The sequence below is a fragment of the Erigeron canadensis genome, chromosome 5 (genome assembly GCF_010389155.1).
Source record: "Erigeron canadensis isolate Cc75 chromosome 5, C_canadensis_v1, whole genome shotgun sequence".
Lineage (NCBI taxonomy): Eukaryota > Viridiplantae > Streptophyta > Magnoliopsida > Asterales > Asteraceae > Erigeron > Erigeron canadensis.
This window is the reverse complement of record NC_057765.1, coordinates 25,281,125-25,299,021: the sequence shown is the minus strand read 5'-3', so window position 1 is coordinate 25,299,021 and position 17,897 is coordinate 25,281,125. Positions and strand designations below refer to the sequence as shown.

The window sequence follows — 17,897 nt, the reverse complement described above, 5'->3', positions numbered from 1 at the left end:
ATCAGCAGGTACATCCCTTAAGGGAAGTACTTGCTGAAGTCTATCATCAGCGAACCTGACACGTCTTTTCATTAGACGGTCATGCTGGTCATCCTTATGATTAACATGAGCAGGCTCTTGCTGAGAAGAGGAAGATTGAGCACATGAAGGTTGCTGATTGACTGGATTCACTCTCAGAGGAGTGTTGTAGTCATAGGACACAGCAACAGTGCTTCTTTTAAAGGGTTCAACAGATTTGACGGAAAGCTGCTGAGGAACGAACATATTGGTGCTAGTTGAAGAATTAGCACCTTTTATCTCAGTAGAGATAGAGGATTCGCTGGTGGAGGAAGAAGGGGTAGCACCAGCATTCATTTTAGAGTGGTAATCACTTTGTCCTTTGACAAAATACCACTTTTTCATTTCTTCAGGAAAGATAGAAGAGGAAGGAGGAATAGAGATTTCAGGTTTCACATCATCATTAAACAAGTCAGCAAGTGAAGCAGCAGCGTCAAAGTCGCCACCAATCACTGCCTGAACCTGAGCAGGTGGAATATGCCGACTACGTGCCACGCGTTCTCGTACTTGTTAACTGATGATGCACAAGAATGGATCGACGGGTTACCAAGAACCAGCATAGACAGCTTCGAAATACTAAAAAATAAATTCAAAGCACAGTTCAGTATGCAGAAGAAGCATTGGAAGACCCACATAACCGTGTACAACATCAAGCAAAAAGAAAACGAAAAAATAAGAGATTTCATTGTGAGGTACACAAATGAGACACAACAAGTACGGGGACTAGCAGAGAGCCAAAGGATCTCGAGACTTATACATGGGCTGCGTGCAGTAGAACTTATTGAACACCTGAGTACCGATCTACCCAAAGCTTACGATGGGTTAACAAGTAAAGCTCACATCTGGTTGGATGCCAGGGAAACAACAAGTGGTGACTTCTCCCTGGGCAGAAAGAGGAAGGAATACGGAGGAAACAAAAGGTTTTCTCGCTACGGGCGAGAAGATAACCAATGGGGTGGTAGAGAGAAAGATAGCGGAATAGATATCTTATCTAACCTCACCAAAACCCTGAAGCAGATCCTCCTCACGGAGCGAGTTGCTTCAAGCTTCCCGATCCCGACGAAGCTCATCACAAAGAAGAAAAATATGGAAACGTAGTGTGAATACCATAGAGATCACGGACACGATACAAACAGCTGTAGAAATTTAAGACGAGTAATAGAAGAAGCGATGGAGTCTGCGAAACTGGACCACCTTGTTAAGGGGATAAGGCAAGCAACCAGAATTAAGAGCAAACCGGAAAATCCGAAAAAACACCACCGGCACAGATCCTCACAATACGATCCGAAGTGTACAGAGACGCCCCGCACGAGGAACTGTACCAGTTCCCTTCGATGAAGGATATCATCCCTTCCAGTGAACCAATTATGATCGAAGCAAACATTGGGGGGCTAATGATGAGGAACGTCCATATAGATGGTGGTAGTGAATGCGATATCCTCTACGAAAAACACTTCTTAGAACTACCAAAAAGTGTTAGGGAGAAATTGCGCAAGGTAGATAGGCCACTGATAGGATTCGCAGGAGAGCGGACATGGCCTATCTGAGAGCTCCGGACAAAGGTCCCTATCGAAGAATACCCGAACTGGAAAATAGAAAAAATAACGTTCCTAGTCGTTACAGCGAACTTTGGAAATAACGCAATCCTCGAAAGAGAAGCAATGCGGCGTTTTGGAATCGTGGCATCAACGATCCACTCGCAGATAAAATTCCAGAGTGAAGTAGGGATAACAACATTGCCATCAAACCTACTGAAACGAAAGGTGCAAGGGAACATGCGGAGCCCTTCTGAGGACGGAGGGAAAGAATCCCCCCGCTATTCACCAGAAAAAAGATCCCTAGGAGCACCATCGCTTGGGCGAAAGGGACGCAAACAGAGCAAAGGAGCGAAGAAGAACAAATTCAGAGGCTCGGGGAGAAGAATTCAAAAAGTAAACTCCCTGAAAAGGCAAAAGGGATAAGCCCGGATTAGCTACCCGGATAAGTCCCAACAAAGGAAGCTAGCAGCTAGGAACCTTACTATGTAATGTCCTCCTGCCAATTATTTTTTAAATAAAATAAAGCTTTCAACAAAATTTTAAGATCGATCAAGCAATAATAAACATGCGTAATAAAATAAAATTAAAAGACTTCGTGTAAATGTTTAAGGGGACGCCCATTAAGACATTCACGGAGCATAGAGAGCCTCCCGAAATCCGAAAGGGAACGGCCAAAAAACCACTTAAAGACGGACTCATCACGCATGATAAAGTTAAGGGTAGGTTAATATATTGCAGATATTATAAATATGTACGAAGGCCTCCCCCGACATAAAAGGAGGCCAAAGACAGCAATTGTTCAAGGGCACGAAGGCCACCAAAAAGTGCAATCGTTCAAACGGCACGCATGCCACCAAATAAAGATTGTCTACAGAAACAGTGTCCATCTTCAAATCACAAACAGAAAAGAGTTAAGGGACAACCTGCAGAAGATCAGATGGCGATGCTTCGGGATCAGAGGAGAGCTTACGGAGATATGCAGAATCAACGCTGGCAAGTTCATCAAGTGCGGAATCAAGGCGAGCGACTGTGTCTTCCGGGATATTGCGGCCCTTCAGATTTACCATACCATCTGCAACCAGGGCACACATCATACCAGCTTCTGCATCAATTCTGTTAAGGTTACAAACCTTAGACTGTAGCTCACCAACCTCAGGACCATTAAGAAAGGACTTGCAAGCACGAGGGATGACTTCAACAATTAATCTCCCATACTTCCCTGATTTATCCGCAAGCATGTCCTGCACCTCCTTCAGCAAGATGTCCTTTTCCCGCACCTGGTTGCCAAGGGACTCCACCTCCGTTTCCTTCTCAGCAATGATCCTTTGCGCATCAGTCCTTGCAGCGCTTAGCTCTGACTGTAAGGCCCCACAGTCCAACTCCAGGTCACCCACCTTTGCCTCAAAGCAAGCTTCTCCGACATCAACCGCTCATATTGTTAGGTCCAGATTTACTGGACTCGCTCCAGACGTGACCACTGGAGCCCTCTGAAGATTTGTCAAGAAATTATGTGAAGATCAGTGAACAACTTACTTGTACAGGAATCTGGATTCCACCAGATTTTTTCACTGGACTTCACTCCAGTCAAAATCTTTCCACTGAAGAACATTCTCACTAAAGTCGAAGACTGAAGTCTGAAGAAAGAAGTCTGACAAATAGCGGAGCTCACTGGAAGACTTACCAGATCGCCTGATTGGAGTCCTTGACAGTGTTCTAGACCTTACAAGTCTGAGCACTGATTACGAGGAATTGACTTTATGCCTTTACATGCCTTTACCCGGACAATCCATTTGACTTTTGTTAAAAGCCTTACACGCATGTAAAGGTGGTTGGTTAATTAGAAGACAAGTCACTATCAAGTGACTTTATTCTTGTACTTTAATCAATGCATTTAAGGAATTAAAGTAATTTCCTTAAATGCATGTAACCATATTTGTACGACAAAAAGAATATTATATTTATTCGTTTTGCCTATAAATACCAAGTCACTTCCCTCGTCTAAATTACACTTTTGCAATTTGGTGCTTTTGCTCAAATACTATCGATCTAAACAGTTATACTTCACAACTTTAAGTATCTCGATCAAGGAGTTTATTTAGCAATATTAGATCACTTGTAATTCATAGGTTATTTAGATACTTACTTTGTAATATCTTGTTCCGCAACAATCTTGTATTTTATTTAACATCAATAAATAAAATACACTTGAAAATTACATTGTGTCTCACCATTTACTTTACTTGCTTATCTTTATATTGCTTAAGTACGTAGTACTTTATATATATTCTTGCATTTATATTTATTGTAATAGTAGTCCAATCTAGTGCTTACTTGACTTGTCATCTTCATACTAGTCCTATCTTGTGCGTACTTGACTTGTTGTATTCTACACTTGTGGGTTAAACCATCAAGTGAGGGACTCCACACATACTGTTCCTTTGAAGGACCAGACTCTTCAGCATTCTCCCGCAACTTTGAGTCCATAGCACTGCCAATGATGGCACTGCAAAAAATAGAGCAGTTGAAGAAAGATGATAGCTCAGGAATGCTCAGGTCCATCAAACCAAGATCACGGTGAAAAGTGGAAGCATCCAAACACTCTTCAAAGGGATCAAAGGCTGCACAAGAAAAATAATCACACATCAATTTGGAACAATCATCTAAAGGCAACCAAAAAGCAAAAGGACTTACATGATGACTGTGGAGGGATTCTACTGGCTCTCCCCTTTATCCTCTTCGGACGATGATTACTAGGTCCTTTGGACATAGTTTTCCCTTTCCTCTTCCTCACACGGCTGCCAACTGTTTTACCTTAAGTCTCTGCCTTCCGAACCGCCTCTTCACCATTACCATCAGAAACATCAACGATGTCTCCCACCTGCCCACAAGCTGCAGGTGTAGATACCTCAGGAACTTCATCAGAAACATGCCCCTCACGAATCGTGGCGGGATCAGCAGGTTCGGGGACCACCGGTGCAATTGGCTCAATTGGTGGAGGAGCCAGAGCCACTGGTCTGAAGACGACACCAGTCAACGTAGGCTGCCTATCAATAAGTTCCTTGAACGACATCTCTGCAAATAGAAAATCGAATCAATGTCTACTTCGGAAAAAGATGACAGCAAAGAAGAAGTGCAAAAGGGTAAACCTACCCCGACCATCAACCTCAATTGTAAAATCCAAATTACCACACTCCCAACATCTCGAAACCTGGGAGTTAAACAAAATAGCTTCTGGATAAACACACAACTTTATCCGATAAAAACACAACACCTCTACATCCGCCCGCCTAACACCAAACAGACTTGGGGGACCTATTGACTCATACTCCAGCCTATCCCTATCTAGCAAACCACTACGCGTAGGAGGAACTAAAGATTGATCGATAAAGATAAATAAAATTTTCCAATCCCTAACCTCAACACCGCCAACAATAAAAATTTTATAGTCACCGTTCTTTGAAACAGTGACCCAATCACCGGACTCTTTCAATTTGTAGAAGTAGTTAAACAAACCAACGGATGGTTGAATGCAGTTTGCAAAACAAAGCACATGGAAAGCAATTATTTTGGCAACACCAGTCGGATGAACAACAGAAATATGACACTAATAGTAATCTATAACAGCAAGGAGAAACTCTGAAAAGGGGATCCTAAGGTTACCTTGTGAAAAAGCTTTAATATATACACCAAAGAACCCCGCTGGAGGATCGCATATGGATTGCCCCCTTTCTGAGTATCGGACCAAATTAGGGTTCTGAGAGAAGTATTGGTTCACAAAACTATGATAGGCAGAATGGCTCAAAGCATCGGTAATATCTCTTATCCCCCGTTTCGACATGATGATTAAAAAATAAAAGAGAAAAGAGAATCACAAACAACTACCCAGTGATTAATTACCCCGAGAGATGTGCCAACAAGTTGCCACTGAGGGACAGAAAGTCATTTTGGGTTAAACTAAATGTGATTGGAAAGATCAACGAAGCTAGAAGAAACGGGGCAACGAAGCACGTTCCTTTTGTCTTCGAAGGTACGATTCTTACTTTGTTATTTGATTTGTTAAGTCTAATGCGATATTTTACAGATAAAACCTCCCATCAGACTGGGGGGGGGATTGATGATATACCCATACGGAGGTCTAACTCCGTACCCGAAGCATAAGCAGAAGCCGAAGTCATCTTCGAACAGGTAAAGCCATAAAGGAGCTCTGTCTTCGCTAAACATAATTATCCCGGAGCTCTAAAGGTAACAAATACCAAGCTCTAAGGAGATATACAATAAATATTGGATGTAGATCTCTTCCGTACATAATCTATTGAATATATGTATTAAGCTCCGATATACTCGGACATAATTAGGTAACAAGATTACCACAAATCTCCTCAAGAAGGAAATAAGATATTCACAAAGAATGAAGAGATTTACCCTAATTCTCTTACCCTCCTCTCCAAGTTATCTACCCTCTATATAAATAGAGGAGGAGCCTCACGACACAACGAGGATACGAACAATACACAAAACCCTCACACAACCTATTCGATCTCTGAATAAACCCTTAAACCCTAAGGCGAACTCGAGCGGCTTAGGACCAACAAACAACCCGGCGTAAAGCGGTCTCTCTGACCCTCTGACCGTAAGGGAATCGCCGTTTAACACCCACAACCCCATTCACACCTCCAGTTGAGCCATTGTGCGATTATTTGATCAAACACCAGTCATATCCCAGTTTTGGAGGGGTTCTAATTCCTTGCAGTTTATACTACTCATGTCACATTTAAATAAAAACACATCACCAGGTATTTTATCAATTTCACTTCGAAAACAAACTCCAATGTAAAACAACTCTGTACGAGATCCTGTCAGAAAACTAAGGCATTCGAGACAACGATAGGAAGGAAGCACGGGGAATGTCCCAAATGATAATAGTTGTATCACGATTTCTTTATGCTTGACTAAAAATTCGACCCGTATGACAAATCGGGTAATACAATTGTCATCACTTAAAGCATATATATGATCATTGCAAAAAGTCAGGCTATGTAGTAAATGTCCATTCCAGGTTACTCTCTTAAGTTGATAAGCATACGACATCTCGGTCCATCTTGGCTTGTTTCTTAGGCTTTTTATTTTTTTAGGAGATAGTTAACAAAATACAAAGGTAGGCTTATTGATTCTTGTTAATAGGATAACTGAATTTGGATCATTAGGAGGGGCAGACAAACAACATTCGCGGATAGAATCAAAATCTCCGTCTTTCAAAAGTAAGGGAGGAAGCAATATGATGTTAGAAGTGGACAAGGGGTTCCACAGAGACCAAATATTGTTGTGTGGATTGTTGGAAATAATCAACCACCCATGGAAACACCCCCGTATATGTTCCCGCACAACTCGGGGATTCGACACTGATATTTAAACAACGGGTTATGTAAGGTGGCGAAAACCTGGTGAGTAAGGTCTTCAAGGTTTTGAACAACAAACCATGGATATTTTGCGGATAGAGGAGGCAACTTGATATCATCATTCCAAACCTCCTCCTCGTGCTTATTCTGCTCCGTCATCATCACCATCGTATCTAAAGAAAGATAATAAAATTAACGACCAAAAAAACGACTTAACTGCAACCCCACAATTACAACAACAACAACATGGCCCGATAGGGGGAGATGAGATGTAGAGAGTCTTACCTCTACCCAGAGGTAAAAAGACTACTTCCATAAGGACCTCCGACCAAAATGGGACAAAAGTAGTAAAGTGTAAAGAGATTAGTAAGACCATCCCCATCGATATAATTTTGGTCTGGTTGGTCGGCCAAATTAGGAATCTTTGTGTGGGTCCAGTCCATTACTCATTCGACTTCTTTGCTCTACCAAACCTAGTCGAGATTATTTTTTATATTAATTTCTTTGTACATGCATATGAATTAAGTGGTGTGGCTGAAGGTAAAACACTTTTCAATACAAAATCTTATGTAAAACCAAACCTGCTTTCAAAGATGAAAATATTTCTTTTAAAAAATTTATGTAACCTTGGTTAATCGAATTCATAAAGACAAAAAGAGTTGGTTTTAATTAACTTTAACTTTAAATATATAATAATAGCTTTATTTTAAAAGCCAAATATTTTATAAGAGTTGGTAGTAGCAAGAGTAAGGAGGTTGTAGAGTGAAATTCAAGTGAAGTCTTTTGCCATCTCCAAGGTTGGTATTTTGGATAATTTGGGTAGAATGTTCCTTTTGGTACCTAAAGGCTCTTGATACAAGTTCTTTTGGTCAACTTATTTTTGATGAATTTCTGGAAATTTATGGATGTGATAAAATGTAAGCTTTTGGTAAAGTTTGTATGGTCTTTTAGTACGTGAAAATGTTGTTGACTTGAAAAGCGTCAAAATGGATAAACGACCCATATGGATGTGTAAATGATGTATGATCAAATGGGCACTTGAGTTATGTTGTAAATTATGTCTTGTGAAGGTTTGAAATCAGATTTGATGTGTGATGGAACTTGTGTTTGAGTTTGAAAAAGGTTGCAAATTCAGTTAATAGTCAAATTTGATGTTTGGTGTGTGCAGTAAGAGTACAGACGCAGACACGGCTGACCGTGCTCAGCGTCTGCAATATTTCCTCTTGGTGTTCAGTTTCTGGGAGCACGGACGCAAAACACGGTCGACCGTGCTTGCGGCCGCAGTCCCTCTGTCTTCGAGCAAAATTTTTCCGAGCTTCATCCGATGTTATTAAGGTCCGAAACTTATAGGATATGTTTATTATAACATATTAAGGTGTTCTAATTTGTTAGATTTTGAATTTGAACATTTTGAGTTTTTCACTTTATTTTGTCAAAAATTTTTCTAAGTATGAATTGGTCAAATAAAGTCAACTTGTGTAAAAAATAAATAAAAAAAATGGTCGAGTCGAGTTGAGTTCTTACATGGCATCATAGGCTCCTCTTGTCACTTTGCAAATTAGTTAAGCGACGGGGGTAGAGATGAGGAGTGTAGTGAAAGGGATAAAGATTGGCTGCGATGGTTTGGTAGTTTCACATTTGCTATACGCAGATGATTGTATTGTACTGGGAGAGTGGTCATTGGACAATATCAGGAACATTGCTCAGGTATTTAAAGTTTTCAACATATGCTCGAGCCTAAAAATTCATCTCGGCAAGTCCAATCTATTTGGAATTGGGATTGGTGGTAACGAAGTGATTGCCATGGCGAAAGAAGTTAACTGTACAGCAGGTTCCTTACCATTTAAACACCTTGGTGTTTGGATTGGTGCTAACATGAACAGGGTGGCCAATTGGAATTTCTTGGTGGATATTTTCGAGACAAGGCTTTCAAAATGGAGAGCTAGTTCCCTGTCTTTCGCGGGAGGATCACACTTCTCAAATCAGTACTTGAAAGTCTTCCCTCGTATTCATTCTCTATTTTTAAAGCACCTGGTATTGTTGTGGATAGTTTAGAGTCAATTATGAGAAAGTTTTTGTGGGGGAGTTCGGTGTCGGGAAGGAAAATTCATTGGGTTTCGTGGGACGTTATAGCATCCCCCAAGAGTATGGGTGGGCTGGGAATTTCCAGATTAAGAAACACAAATGTAGCATTGCTTTCTAAATGGGTATGGAGGTATAAAACAGAGATTAATAGCCTTTGGAGACTCGTTATTAAAGCAATACATGATACGAAGCGAGGGTGGAATCATATACCTATGAACAAGTATTTACCAGGGACTTTGAAGAACATAGTTAATTGCGTGGAAGCTCAAAAGGTCAAGGGGATAAGCCTCAACAGTATGCTACGTGGGCAGCGAACCTCTTAAGGTGTTGTTCCCGCTCTTGTTTAAACTCGAAAAGAATAAAAAGGCTTTGGTGGCGGAGAGGTTTAACGAAGGGGAGGCAGTTTCAATGGAAGATGGGAATGGGTGAGGAATGTTTCTAGTTTAGAGGAGGTGGGGGAATTAGAGGAGCTTGTTAGGCTGCTGGACGGAGTTGTTATGCGTGGTAGACCTGACAAATGGACCTGGAAGGGAAATAAAGATAATGTAATGACGGTAAAAAATGTAAAGGAATTTCTGTTGGGAAGCTTGGATGGTAGTAACAGGTCCAAATTCAAGGGGTGTAATTGGGTGCCCAAGAAGTGTAATTTCTTCATGTGGAGGCCTTTGATGGACCGGATTCCTACCATGGCGGCCCTTCGAGCCCGTAACTGTTTTGTTGGGAATCAGGTTTGTGTACTCTGCGAGGAAGGGGACGAGACAGTGGATCATTTATTCTGTGAGTGCGGATTGGCAGCAAGAGTGTGGCATGCGATTAGCTGTTGGTGCAAACTGCCACCATTTTACATATTCAACGTTAAGGATCTCCTGGATTTTCATGAGCACCAGGCGAGGAGCAAGGAGGAGAAGGAGATCATTAAAGGTATTATCACGATAAGTTGTTGGAGAATATGGAAAGCGAGAAACGAGATCAAGTTCGACAATGGCGTAAAAAGCGTCTCGAAGATCCTTCAAGACATCAAATCGTTAGGTTTTTTATGGTATAGGACGAGATCAAAACATAAAAGTATTACATGGGAAGATTTGTGTAATTTTAAACACTTGTAATTGTTATACATAAGTATACCGCCGGTGTTTTGCCGGGGTGAATATCAATAGAAAGTTTACTTTTCAAAAAAAAAAAAGATGAGGAGTGTAGTGGATCTCCAATTAACAATTACTCACTTTTTTCTTCTTAAATTTAATACTATAAATACAAATGATTAGATTAACAAAAATATAAAGTAATGGAGAATTGTTGATACAATTATAATCAGATTTAAAAGTGACGAGTGGCAGCTGATATGAGACTGATGAGGAGGAGGGTCACCATTGGTGCCCTTTTGATTTTGTTTTTGAATTGGCCAATAAGAACCATTATGATCTATTATAATTTAATCTTTCAGATATCTGTATGTAACCACTATATTCATTAGAGAAACAGTCAGACAGAAACCAAGCTTGTGGTTTGACTTCTTAGAAAGTACCCGAGAAATATTCATATATATATGGCCTTCTTTTGAACACTTCATACAATTTATAAATCTAAACCTATAAAACAAGCAAATGACCCATTCATCTCAACAACCAAAAGAAATTTCTACCTAATTTCGATATCCCAACACTCGTGTCGTCACAACAAAACTTTCTAGCAGACTAGCAGGTATGATCTTCTCTAGAATCCATGTAATAATCACTTACTTGCTTATTGTATCCATCCCTTATGCCGTTTCAATATCGTTCAACTTGACAATTATCGGTCCACAGAATTTGAACCGTGAAATAGAAGTTAATGGAAGTTATGTCTCTGATGGTGGAATTCAGGTGACCCCAAATGAGATTGGTTCAGATCGAACCCAGAAAGCAGGACAAGCCATATACTTTAGACAACTTCGGCTTTGGGACAAAAGAAATGGTGAGTTAGCAAGCTTTGCAACAAACTTTACTTTTGTGATTGATTCAAATGGGTCAGCAAATTATGGTGATGGCCTTGCATTCTTTCTTGCTGAGAAAAATTCCGTGATAACAAAGGGTGGAGCAATGGGACTTCCCATTGATCCCATCACCATTAACGCCACAAACAGATTTGTTGCGGTGGAGTTTGATACTTATTATAATACTGGGTGGGACCCGTTACCCTCTAACACTTCTCGAGTTGCCGATCATGTGGGTATCAGCATTAGCTCACTTACTTCTGTTAGGACTCAGAGTTGGTTTAGCGATATAACTCGTGGAAGAGAGTGTCAAGCTTGGATTACATATGATTCGGTCTCCAAAAATCTTAGTGTTTCCTTCACTGGTTATCGAAACAATACAATCGTACGTCAAGATGGACTTGTTTACAAAGTTGATCTCAGAAATGAGTTGCCTGAATGGGTTATTTTTGGATTTTCTGCTGCAACTGGAGCTAGTTTTCAGAGAAATAATGTGATATCGTGGTCTTTCAGTAGTTCTGATTTACAGAATGTTAAAGGGAAAAACAGAAAGGTAGGATTAGTTATTGGATTAGCGGTTGGGATTGCTTTTACTTTTCTGTTTTTGTTTGTTTTATGGAGGTGGAAAAAGAAAAGCAGAAAAAATGAAGCAGAAGATGATGGACTTGAAGTTGAGATGAACAACGAATTTGAAATGGGAACCGGGCCAAAAAGATTTTCCTACAATGAATTAGCTAGATCGACTAGTAACTTTTCTGAGAGTGTGAAGCTTGGGGAGGGAGGTTTTGGTGGGGTGTACAGAGGTTTTTTGAAAGATTTGAGCACATATGTTGCAGTCAAAAGGGTGTCAAAGAGTTCCAAACAAGGTATCAAGGAGTACGCATCAGAAGTTAGGATAATTAGCCGATTAAGGCATAGAAACTTGGTACAACTCATCGGTTGGTGTCATGAGAAAAGAGAACTCCTACTTGTCTATGAGTACATGGAAAATGGAAGCCTAGATGCACATCTTTTCAAGGCGAAGAGCTTATTGCTTTGGGAAACAAGGTATAAAATTGTCCATGGTATCGCTTCTGCTTTGCTGTATCTACATGAAGAGTGGGAGCAATGTGTTTTGCATAGAGATATTAAATCAAGTAATGTGATGTTGGATACATATTTTAATGCAAAGTTAGGTGATTTTGGGTTAGCTAAGTTGGTCGATCATGAGAAAGGCTCTCAGACTACAATGATAGCTGGAACCTTGGGTTACATGGCTCCTGAGTGTGTAGTGACGGGCAAGGCAAGTAAAGAATCAGATGTGTTTAGTTTTGGTGTGGTTGCGCTGGAAATAGCATGTGGACGAAAACCCATGGAGTACAAGACTCAAGAAAAGCAAATCCGCTTAGTAGAATGGGTTTGGGAGCTCTACGGGTTGGGGATTCTTTTAGAGGCAGCTGATCCCCGTTTAGGGTCAGAGTTTGATGAAGATGAAATCCAACGATTGATGATTGTTGGGTTATGGTGCGCACATCCTGACTCAGAATCTCGCCCATCAATGAGACAAGCAATTCAAGTACTAAACTCTGAAGCTTCCCTCCCTGTACTTCCCTCAAAGATGCCGGTGGCATCTTACTTGACGCCACCCCTGTCCTCGTTATATGGTGTCACTTCCATAGTCAAAATTCAATCATCAAGTAGCTACTCTAACACAGAGTCATCAAAGACAACAATGTCATCATCTCCTACTTCACCTTCTGTATCATTGTTGCATTCAATGGAATGACAGTGTAAATTATTGATCTTAAGTACCCTATCAATATTTTTTTCTCAATCACAAACTAGTGATTTCTTAAATATCTTGTTATATATTAACTTCTAGTAAGTTTTACAAAAGCCATAATCCATGGCAATTCTTATGTACTGTTTATATTTTGATGATTGCCGTAAGGCAGAACAAATGCATCCAATCATATTCCTCTTGCTTGTGTATCTGTGTTTTCTGAAGATTGACAAAAGAGAGGCAGGCAAACAATAACATGAAAAGAAAAGACAAATGAAAGAACTTACTTGGTTTGTTTCCTAAAGCCTAAAGCCTACGCAAACTTAATCCGAAAATCTATATTAATTATAAACTCTTTTAGATAACATGAGTCAAATACCAACACAAAGACTTATTTGGGTTGATTTTATTTAATGACGTGGACTTATTATAGATTTTGAAATGTGAATGGTAACTCAAGTCCATTGGTTATAATTTATGATAACTCAAGTCCAAAAGTTGAAAAAGAAAATCCTCAACAAGTATTATACTCGTAACAATGATAAGATACTGAACCCGATTAAAATGATTACTACAACAAAAAAGGCTTTATAGGAGTGTCCTAAAAAACTACTTAATAGGACGGTTGAGCATTGAAGGTTCTATTATAATACATGCTATCAAATTGGTGTCCTAAAAAAGCTATTTAATAGGACAAATGATTTTTTCTAGTCCTATTATCATATAAATTTATAGGACAATTAATATATAACTGTAAATAAAGTACTTCATAATACATTTAATTGTGGGTGTCTTATTATGTGGTAATGTAATAGGACACTTGATAATGATGAGTCTTATTATAACATAACCTAATAGGACATTTGATATGGAGTCGTAAAAATTAATTTTTATAAAAGCCTTATTTGGTAAGGTCATATTATAACATAACTAATAGAACACATGACACTTAGATCTTATAAAGTAATCTTTATACAATGCTTATTCATAACAATATTATAATAGTACATCATAATAAGAACGTTGATATTTAAGTTATAAAACATGGTTTAATTTATCATAGTTTTATTATAATATAACTTAATAGTGTCCTAAAAAACTATTTAATATGATATGGCTTTTAGGACGCCCAAAAACGTCCTAAAAGGGAAACATAATAGTTTTTGTTATAAACATAATAGTTTTTTTTATGATATATCAAAACGTTTATCATAGTATAACTTAATAGTTTTTTTTATAGAACCATGACATTTTGGTCTTTAAAACTTAATCATATAGGGTAACTTTTATAGAAGTGGTCTGATGTCATTAATAACTTTTTGAAAAGGTTTGTTAGATATTGACATGAATGATACATTAAAGAAAAATAATTTTAAAAAAACTAACAAAATGAGAATTTTTTTTTTATGACCGAGAAGAAACAACTAATTACCCATTAAGAAATTGGGCATGAAGGTTAAAAACGGTCAAAACATATCAATAAAAGTAATTTGACCACCAAAATAATGCCCCATTCTCTTCAAAAATTTCCACCCTCAAAATTCAAAAGGCCTCTAATTTTGACCCCAATATTTATTTGATTTTCAAAACTCAGACCTATTTTTGACCCCAAATTTTCCACCCTCAAAACTCAAAAGAACACTTTGAAATTTCAATCAAGTTAAATACTTATATTTCAATAATTCAATCAAGCAAAATGCAAAGCAATAATCCAGGTTTCTTCACCAAACAATTACCGAGTATCTTACAGGTTCCTCAAACCACAACGAAAAGGGTTTTTTTTTGTTGCATAGGGTTTCATAATTACAATGATTACTGCATTTTATAAAGTTACAGGAAGGAAGGGATCCGTAGGGTTTTGGATCGATTGATTTCTCAATCTATTTAAGGTGGTTAAATTCTTGTGTTTTCTTCAGTTATCGACTTACGGTCAGTAAATTTTCTGTTTTAGTGTAATATATAAACTGCTAATTATAGCTACTGCTAATTATTTTTTGACATGTTCGTGGCTAATACTTTTTATTTAAATAATCAGATTTAAAGATGAAACTGGTAGGAAATTGTAGGATCAAAAACTTATGTTGACTATTTTAAAGATGAAACTGGTAGGAAAATGATTCAGATGGTTTCACTATTTTAAAAATTTGGAATGTTTAGAAGTATCTACTAATACTGATTTAAACAATATCTATTGATGATTATAAAGCCTGGTAAGTATAGGCCTCTTTTGCATACCGAGCTAAGTATTGCTATTTCATTATGTAAACAAGATAGTTTTTAATTATTGTCATATTCTTAATATTGACGGAGTCAATCAGTTCTGTTCTGACTTTTGAGCTAGTTTCGGAAGTCCACTTTGCTTAGTCATGATATTTCACCGTAGATTCTTGTTCTATAGATGTCTTGTGAAAGAGATTTAGATTTGTTATAACGAAAGAGTGGTACTAGAAGGCACAATTTTTGAACTAACTTACTGCCAATTATCGAAAGGCTTTCAAGTTGAAAAAGACGATGAAGTTTCTACTACCGTAGGTGGTGAAGATGGTAAATTGTTATCTTTTAAAAGCAGATGGTGCAGCTTTTCACACAGATTCCTCTATGGATCCTCACCTTTCGAGGCCATTGCTTCGAGCATGTGAAGCTGTGGGATACACACCAAGCCAACACCAATTCAAGTTATTATTATCCAATACTAATAATATTTTTTTTTATATTCTTGACTCATTTTTCTAGCCAGATGCTTCAACATCCACCTTTTTGTTCTTTAATTTGTTCTTTACTCTTGTTTAATTCATTCTTTCTCATTTACAGTCGGTCTTTCACTCTTTTACTTTGTTGGCTATTTCAGGGCAATTATAAGAAATCTTGTCAATAAGGCTGGAATAATGGTTGTAAGTATAATTTCCGGAAGTATTAACTTATTTCATTGTCATCTAGCGTTGTGAAATGTTGATGGTACATTAATGTTTAACCATCCGTGCAGGTGAGAAAATGGCATTTAAAAATCTACCAAAAGGCTATTGTTGTATTGGAGAAGAAGTTGGGTGTGCTCCTGAAAGAGGGAGACAGCAACACAAATGTGAAGCAAAACTGTAAAAGTATGATTTTTTTTTTAATCTTTGAAAATCATAAGTTTGTGTCCAGCAAGGATAATTTACTTTTATTTTATTATGATAGGTATCTACTGAACCAGTACATGAACCAGGTCATTCTCGTATTGGCATATTTATTTCCACAATTGGATTGGAATCCATTTTCACAATTGCTACTAAGTGGTAAGGTGTAACAACATAATGAGTTTGAATTCTTTGTCTATGCTGAATCTGCGCACCTTTTCTAACAGCTAATTATTACAAACAGGAAACTGCAATATATGTCTTTTTACCCTAGGGAAGACATGGTAGATCAAGCTAACTCAATATCTGGCTATATGATGATGCAAATGGTGGTAGCTCAAGGTGGGCTTTGTGCTGAAACTGTTGTATTCTGTTACTATTATTATTTTGATTTCTGCTCCATGGAGACCAACTTTATACTATGTGTTTTGATGTTGTAACTTGACTATGTTAAAGATTCGTTATGGAAGTGACTTTTGGAATCTCAAATGTGATTAAATTGTAGTTACTAATTATTATTTGCTTTTGTTTTGATTCGTGTTCAATGAAAACCATTTGCTTAGTAACTAAGTGATATGTATGTATGAATCAATAACTGTTAAGATAATAATAATGTGTTTTCGACACTTTTATTTGTGAACTGGGACATTTGGTTCACAGTCCTGTACTTACTCTAAGGATTCGTAACCTGGATCACTTTGGTGTCGCTACGACAAACGAAAAATTGTTTGTTTTGGGCGCCGTAGTGATGTGGTTAACCCATCAACAGGTGATCAACACGGAATAATAGCAACAAAGGAGATGTAGGCCTTTTACCTGATTGTCCAGAAGTGGCATTCACGGAATTCCATTAGAGTTCCTTAGGCCATATTTGCATGTTGTGTGCTAAATGGGAAGATAGTGGTAGCATGTGGTTTCACTACGTGCCAGACATCAGTCTTGAAAGCGATATTTGGGAGCCGAGTTCCAGTCACCACCACACCGACTCTACGTGTTCAGGTTTGCCGGTTTGGTAATCAATGAAAAGATGCAAGTGGTTCACAAGGGTTTGTCCACAGTTCAGGTTTTGGATGGTGTAAATCATGGACGAATGGTTCATGAGCATTCAGGGGCATAGGGTCCAATGATAGTGGTGAAGGCTCGCTTTATTACTCTCTTTTATCACTAAGCGGTTGGTTTGGGACTTTATTTTGTCCTATGATTAGTTAGTGTATGACAATACTATGCAACCTCAAAGGATTCCTTATAGACATAATATAAGAGGGCTCTCAACGGTTCTATTGCTTTCTAAATCAACTTATTATAGGCACCCCGTCGTTGGTTTTTAAAATCGGTTTGGTGTAAACACTGTTGATGATATGCCAAAACTGGTAAGAAAAATGATATAAATAGCAGAGGAAAAAATTATGAAAAAACTTTAAAGTTTGAGATCCGGAACAAAAACTAATGAAAATGTTACAAACGTACAAAACAACCGTGAAGCCCGGTCGTGCAACGCACGGGCCTTCATTCTAGTTATATTATATTAATATAATAAATAATAGTATATAGTTACTGTGTCATTTCGTGTGACCCCGTAAGCTTAAATTATTTCCGGACATGCGTTTATTATTTAACATGATCACACTCCGACAGCTCCCACTTGACCATGTTATATATAAAAGCTATAACATTGGTTAGCGTCTAGCAACACGCCAATACTACCAGAAATATTTAAGAATAATTTCTTAAATTTGCCAATTTGAAATAATTTAATCTTTAATATCCCTTTGTTCAGATACCCTTGTTAATTATGAATATGGATCAATGTCATTTCATAAATTAACGATTATGTTTCTCATTTCTACAATCAATCAAGATTACCAAATTAGTCAAGACTACCTCTTGAGTTAATTTGGGTGTGGCCACACAAACATCTTAAATTAATTACTAAGGGAGCCAAATGGTATCATACTTCAGTTGCAAGTTGAA

At 38.2% G+C, this 17,897-nt stretch overlaps 3 protein-coding genes across 5 annotated transcripts; all 3 read left to right on the top strand.

Annotated features, from left to right (window-relative positions):
* The first annotated feature begins 8,572 nt into the window (after nt 1-8,572).
* Nucleotides 8,573-9,399, top strand: LOC122601411. Its single transcript, XM_043774173.1, has 2 exons — nt 8,573-8,943; nt 9,042-9,399. The coding sequence occupies exons 1-2, from the start codon at nt 8,573-8,575 to the stop codon at nt 9,397-9,399; spliced, it is 729 nt and encodes a 242-aa protein (XP_043630108.1).
* A 1,380-nt stretch (nt 9,400-10,779) lies between these two features.
* On the top strand, nt 10,780-12,835 carry LOC122601964 (L-type lectin-domain containing receptor kinase IX.1-like). The gene has a single exon (XM_043774698.1). It carries the CDS (start codon nt 10,780-10,782, stop codon nt 12,811-12,813), a length of 2,034 nt encoding a protein of 677 aa, XP_043630633.1. The 3' UTR covers nt 12,814-12,835.
* A 1,636-nt stretch (nt 12,836-14,471) lies between these two features.
* Nucleotides 14,472-16,415, top strand: LOC122600188 (ATP-dependent zinc metalloprotease FTSH 12, chloroplastic-like). Of its 3 annotated transcripts, XM_043772862.1 has the most exons (5): nt 14,472-14,699; nt 15,301-15,701; nt 15,794-15,908; nt 16,016-16,085; nt 16,171-16,415. In XM_043772862.1, the coding sequence occupies exons 2-5, from the start codon at nt 15,696-15,698 to the stop codon at nt 16,364-16,366; spliced, it is 387 nt and encodes a 128-aa protein (XP_043628797.1). In that variant the 5' UTR covers nt 14,472-14,699; nt 15,301-15,695; the 3' UTR covers nt 16,367-16,415. The 3 variants fall into 3 exon arrangements, 2 of the variants coding, with proteins under 2 accessions (XP_043628797.1, XP_043628796.1); XM_043772861.1 differs by lacking the exon at nt 14,472-14,699 and having other exon boundaries at nt 14,797-15,701; XR_006324020.1 differs by lacking the exon at nt 14,472-14,699 and having other exon boundaries at nt 14,814-15,701; nt 15,988-16,085.
* The last annotated feature ends 1,482 nt before the right edge of the window (nt 16,416-17,897 follow it).